This window comes from Anarrhichthys ocellatus, unplaced genomic scaffold (genome assembly GCF_004355925.1).
Source record: "Anarrhichthys ocellatus isolate YVR2014 unplaced genomic scaffold, GSC_Weel_1.0 scaffold86, whole genome shotgun sequence".
NCBI classification, from domain to species: domain Eukaryota; kingdom Metazoa; phylum Chordata; class Actinopteri; order Perciformes; family Anarhichadidae; genus Anarrhichthys; species Anarrhichthys ocellatus.
In genome coordinates this window covers 1,148,872-1,154,871 of record NW_022280116.1, presented here as the reverse complement: position 1 = coordinate 1,154,871, position 6,000 = coordinate 1,148,872, and the positions used below count along the sequence as shown (strand labels likewise).

Here is a 6,000-nt window from a genome sequence, read left to right as displayed (position 1 = left end):
ACACACACACACACACACACACACACACACACACACATACATATACATACATACATACATACATACATACATACATACATATATATATATATATACCTGAGAAGTAGTATTTTAAATCATGAGAAAACAATCAAACCCAGTTGGGACAGACAACATTGAGTGTACTGCAAATATTTTCCTCAGTGCTCTTCAACTTTTCAATAAACAAAATTATACACAATTTACATGGTGCTATAACCACATGGATACACTACACATAGTGGCATTACAAAATTGCGAAAATTATGTTTTGGATAAGCTGAACCTTTATTTATCTCTTTTGAAATAATGTCTGTCAACATTCCATGTAGAGCAGTCATTACCAAAGATGGGTAATGACAGGTGGGTCGCAGGAGATTTTATTAGGGTTGCCAAATAAATGTGCAAATTCCTTCCATATTCTTGTATTTAACATTTATATCTACTTATACTCATCTACTTACATTATATATATACATATATACATACACATACAAATATATGAGCAAACAAATGCTAAGGAGTTGAAATTACCTCAACCATCTTTATACAGTCATTTACCATATTTAGCCCTCCACCTAACACTATCCAATTTAGAAATGAGTCAGGCAAGTTATTCATTGAATTTGAAGGAGGGAATTTTATATCCAATCACAGTAATTAACAAATAAATAAATCAGATGATGCACAACCAATTTATTGATATCCCCACAGTTGTGGTCTCGACTGGTCTTAAAATAAAGTCCTCTTAGTCTGAGACCTTCATAAAGTGGTCTTGAGACCAGTCTCCAGGTCAAGAACCCTCTAGAGTACTACAACAATGCAGTATACGAGGGAAAGTAGGTCTCACGGCTCAACTTACCTTAAAGGAACTATGCACTAGTGTTTCATCCAAATCGATGACCACACAGATCTTCCCTGCATCATTCGATTTCAGCCGTGGGAGCAGCGGCTTTGCTGGTACCTGAAGACAAACAGAGTGTGAAGATCTATCCCCAATTAAAAAGTTTCTTTTAGCTTTCAAGCCCACAATCTGAGCAGCAGCTACAAGAAATTACCATCTCAATTTGTCGAGTAGGACTTACAGCTCATTGTGTGTTTCTTGTCACTTAAGAGACTGAATTGTGTTGTGGTGTTTGTGTGAGGGGTTACAGGAAACTTTGGATGCTACAGCTGCTGCCACACTGATGGCGCATGTAAATATCATCATACCGTGGCTCGTCCTTCAGCGGGTGGTCAGAGATCGCTGTTTGTTATTGTTATTCGGATGCTAAAAACAAGCTGGCATGACCAAACAGGCTGCCTGTAACACTGATGCGCGTGTTTGTCTGTGCAGAGTGAACTGCCACGTGAGGATAATGGTGTTTGACACAGGCTGCCAAGCCGAGATCTCCTGTAACTTATTCACCACCACAGGTGGCCGTACAGTCTTGATGATTTAAAAATAGACCGACAGTACAGACGACAGATTTGCCTTGATTGTCGGCGTAAATTTAAAGGATGCCTTCACAGTTCTGAAAACCCAAATTTGATCTACTCCAATACTTCACATTTAAAGTGCAAAGACGTATTATATACCTCCTCGATTGGTGGGATGCAGTACTCGCATTCGCAAGGCTCCGAGGATTCATCGTCACTCTGCTCCTCTTCTGAATCAGTGCCTTCTTCGGAGGCCTCGTGTCCCTCGGTCCTTCTGACCAGAGTTGGTACGTCGCTTCCCTCATTTTTTGTGAGTTGTGAGACAACGCTGTGAATAATATCTAAAGTAGGATTTATTCCTCTTGACGTTTCACTGAATCCACTGTCATTGTCTGATTCGGGAGCTAGTTCTTCGGTTGCATTTTCCACAGTGGAGCGGTCGGCTAACTTATCACTCAGTTCGATAACTTCAGTAATTCCAAATCGGACTGCTTTGCACTCCTCTGGGCGGACCCCGTGTGCTTGTAACTCGGCGTCTTTCAGGGATGAAAGAGCATCTTCTCCTTCATTCCTTGGAGCCTCCCTGTGAATTACCTGATCGTATAATGTTCCTTCCATAATAAATCCATTCAGGGCTTGTTTAGCAGATGACTGGATGCTTTTTATCTGATATGCATAGTACTCCTCAACACCTGACTCACACGTCTCTCCATTTTCCTCATGATCTACAAGTGACCAATACGGCTCCAGTTCGGAACATGCATTAAATGCTTGGTCTTCAGGCTCAGGGGCAGTTGTCTGCAAATGACCAACGGTAGAGGTATTGCCCCCAAGAGATGCAAAGGGTTCATCTTCATAAGCATCCCCTTCAACAGAGATGTCCTTTGCACATGGTGCACTCATACTTTCCTCATTACCAGAGGACAGGCAGACTTCAGCTTCTTCTTCATTACCGATTTCAGAAACATGATCGTCAAACACAGGGCCCTCGTCTTCCTCTGTCTGTAATTCGGATTTGTTTTCTTCAACTTCATCCCCTGCTAGACTTGATTCTGATTCTACAATCCAGTCTTCAGGTTGTTCCTCCGACTCGCAAGAACCAAAAGAGGCATCACCTCTCTGACTTGCATCTTCCTCGTAAGCATCTTCCTCGTAAGCATCTTCCTCGTAAGCATCTTCCTCGTAAGCATCTTCCTCGTAAGCATCTTCACAAGCTTCTTCCAGAGCATCGAGACACGCATCGGTTTCCTGAACATTAATTTCCTCATTGATTTCTTCAAATTCAAGTCTCTGTGCCTCGGATTGAACTTCTTCAAGGTGCAGGTGGTCATGGATATCTCCCCCGTCGAAGCAGGAGATGTAACGTTGCTTTTGTGCAAACGCGCGTCCGTAATAGTCGCCGCTGTCGAATAGATCAAAAAAATCCTCAACAACAGCATCGACGGTGGGCGTTTCACCCTCATCACTTTCGTTGGTATTGCTTTGCTGTATTTCTTCGTCATCTTCAAAAGATTCCCACTGTGTCTGCTCATCACTTGAATCCTCCCGAGCTCCTTTCTCGTATTCCCCGGATGAATCAGAGCAGTGGTCTGAAGGAATGCTGCCATCAGGACAAGTCTTAAAGGATTTGGTTTCAACAGAAGAGCAATCTGAGGAACCGTCTTCTTCGGTCCCAAACTCAGAGGTTTTGTCAGAGCACTGCTCTGAAGTAGCACATTCTTCGTCATACTCTTGGCTCGCGTCAGAGTAACCCGTTCCACCCATTTCACAATCATCAGTGGACATGTTCAATGCGGAGGCTTGCGTTGAGTTTTCGTCAGCGAGCTGGTGCGTCTCACAGCATTCACTTGCCAAGGGAACATCTTCAAAATAGACGCGAATGAGTCGGTCGAAATGTGAGGAATTCACGTCCTCTGATAATACGCAGGACTCGTCATCAATATGCTGGGTATCATTTTGCTCGTCCTCTCCTTCAGATGGACAGCTCTCTTCACCGTCATCATTGACGCATTCATCATACTCACAAAGTTCTGTGCCACAGTCCAATAAGTCCACCGAGTTGGAGATGTTAGGCGTGAAAGCGGTTATTTCATGTTGCTCAGAGTCCTCAGTTGATGTGTCTGGCTCAGAGCCGGAGCACTCGTACCGCTGATCAGAAGGTTCGTATTGTTGCATTAACCCAAGGTGGTCCGTGCATCTAGGTATGAAATCAGACATTTCACACTGCCCGAAACCGTCACAGTTCACCGCCACTAAAGCTGGCTTAAAGTCAAAAGACTCAAACTGTTGATTGGAGGTCTTACATTGCTGAAATAACCGGAGGTGTCCCGCACAGCGTTCACAGCAAGAACTACATTTGGAGGCTACGCTATGATTGGCACAGTGCTCAGAAGAGTCGCAAGGTTTGAAGTACACACAGTGTTGAGCACATTCTTCAAATGCTTGACTTAACCCCGAAGTCTCACACTGATCGAGGAGCTGGTGAGATTGAAAAAATCCATCACTTTCTGGATATTGCTCAAAGCTCTCACAGTGTCCATTGCAATATGTGCACGATTCAGTCTCATCTCTACTCATGTTGCAAAGATCCAGACAAAGAATAGAAGGGTCCATGTCTCTGCTGACAACAGTCTGCTCCGTATATTCCACAAGGACTTGCATGCCAAGTTCGGCACTTCCCTTTGAAGGGCTGGTTAAATCCGCAGCTTCTGTTAAACTGGGAACCTGGCATTGTTCAGCAAGCATGGCCTCAGTAGACGGCTCGCCTTCCCCGGAGACTTTACTCTGCTCGGAGTTTTCCAAATGCATCAGGAAAAGAATTCCTCAGTCTGGATTCTGTTTGCTCAAAGTTTTTACTCCACGCATTGGATCCGGATCATGCAGAGTCAGAGTCCAAATGACTGGCAGGTAACTGGAGGGCCCATTCAGAGTGGATATGCACACAGCTGGTGGGGGGGGAGTCAGTGAGACCAGAGGCCCCAGGGAGAGTAACAGCAACAGGAGCAGCATGCGTGTTGATATGACAGTTTGTCACAACCAAAAACCGAGCATAGCACTTGACTCGGCCCCCCCCCCCCCCCCTTTGCTAGAGACCAAGCAATTTATTTTGGGTACTTGGAAAGACGTGACAAATAACTTCTGGAATATCAAATCTCAATAAAGAGGCTGAACTAAGGCATAAATCTGAAACCGACACCTGAGAACGTCTTGACCACTTGATCTGCAGACCATAACGGCAAAAAGTGATAATGTTTTCCAAGAATACGCTCAGTGAAACCACAGGGGGCATTGTCAATTGTCCAAAACTGTAAAGGTAATGTGACAGTGGTCAATCATTATAGTCTCTGCATACGTTATTGCAGGAAAGGTTTAAAGACGAAGACCAAATGCTCTGAAGCATCCTGATGATTAGTGTGGTGTACCTCGCTTGTGGCACATCTCCAGTAGCGTTTTTTTCTGTGTGGTGATCTTCCAGTCAGACCTCTGTAATATTTACACCATTTCCACCCTTCATGAGACGCCCAGTTATCTTGATAGATGTCTGAACACAGCAGGGCTTTTCAACACTGCCCGTAACACAGCCCAGCCCAGGAAATGTGCTCTTGTAAACACGAAAAGCTTGAAGCCAAGAAAACACGCGTTTCACGTATTACGCGGCCGTCAATCACGTCGACCGCATGCTGCTCAAAGAGGGTGAGGGGAAAAGTTGATATCACAAGGAACAGTGAGCGGTGAACTTACTTTTGACAGACTTCCATTTTCCTCGACCAAGAGGGGGGCATTGTTTTTTAGGGGAGGCGGCTCCGATTCCTTGCTACAAATACAGCAGAAGAGACTGCGGAGAAGGCCTCTGCTGCGAGGCTTCTTGGACGGGGAAACGTCGTTGGCACCTGGAACAGAGGAGATGATCTTACTGCACCAACATGACAAGGATGCATAGATCCCACTAAAGTGGAACTGATTAGGGTTATTCTTCAGCTACAGTCAAACTGCTCATCAACATGCTCTCTGGATTTCATTCATTATTCAACTGTATTGTTCTTTATTTGTGTTATTCCGGTTTTATTTCGTCAGTGACTTCAGAAATAGTATCCGGAGTGTTTCGGGCACATCTGGTCCGGACTCGCAGCACTGCTGATTCAGTAAAAGTGATCTGTGCATCCCTCTGGCTGGTCTGTCAGCGGGACCCCCCCCCCCCCTCTGTGCTCTCTGTCATGTTGTGTACTGCTGGACTATGGTTATTTTAGTTGTGCAGCAAAAGATTAAATGACTTTGCATAACAAAAAGTGTAGGTGTACATTTCGGCCCCAGAAATAGTCAGGTTGGAGACATCCTGGACACATTTCATTTCCAGTGTTGTTCAAATACCAAGAATTTGCTTGAATAATCAGAATGTCTAACATTGAACAGATGTATGTATACATAGGCAACAGGTTATTTACTGCATTGGTTAAGTACTTATGTTTCTTATCACTGCGATAGTGAATCTAAATAAAAAAATCGGATGTTTTAACCGTCATTGTTTTTGCTTGATTATAATACATATCACAGAATCACACTAAG

General features: G+C 44.1%; 1 protein-coding gene across 1 annotated transcript in view; it reads right to left on the bottom strand.

Moving 5' to 3' along the window:
* LOC116398596 (carboxy-terminal domain RNA polymerase II polypeptide A small phosphatase 1-like) overlaps positions 1–6,000 on the bottom strand; it is a 28,450-nt gene that overhangs the window by 16,699 nt on the left and 5,751 nt on the right. The window contains exons 2-3 of the mRNA XM_031875044.1: positions 5,179–5,327; positions 881–982 (exon numbers count right to left, since the gene is read on the bottom strand). Of these exons, the coding sequence (XP_031730904.1) occupies positions 881–982; positions 5,179–5,327 (251 nt within the window). The remainder of the gene's footprint in view (positions 1–880; positions 983–5,178; positions 5,328–6,000) is intronic.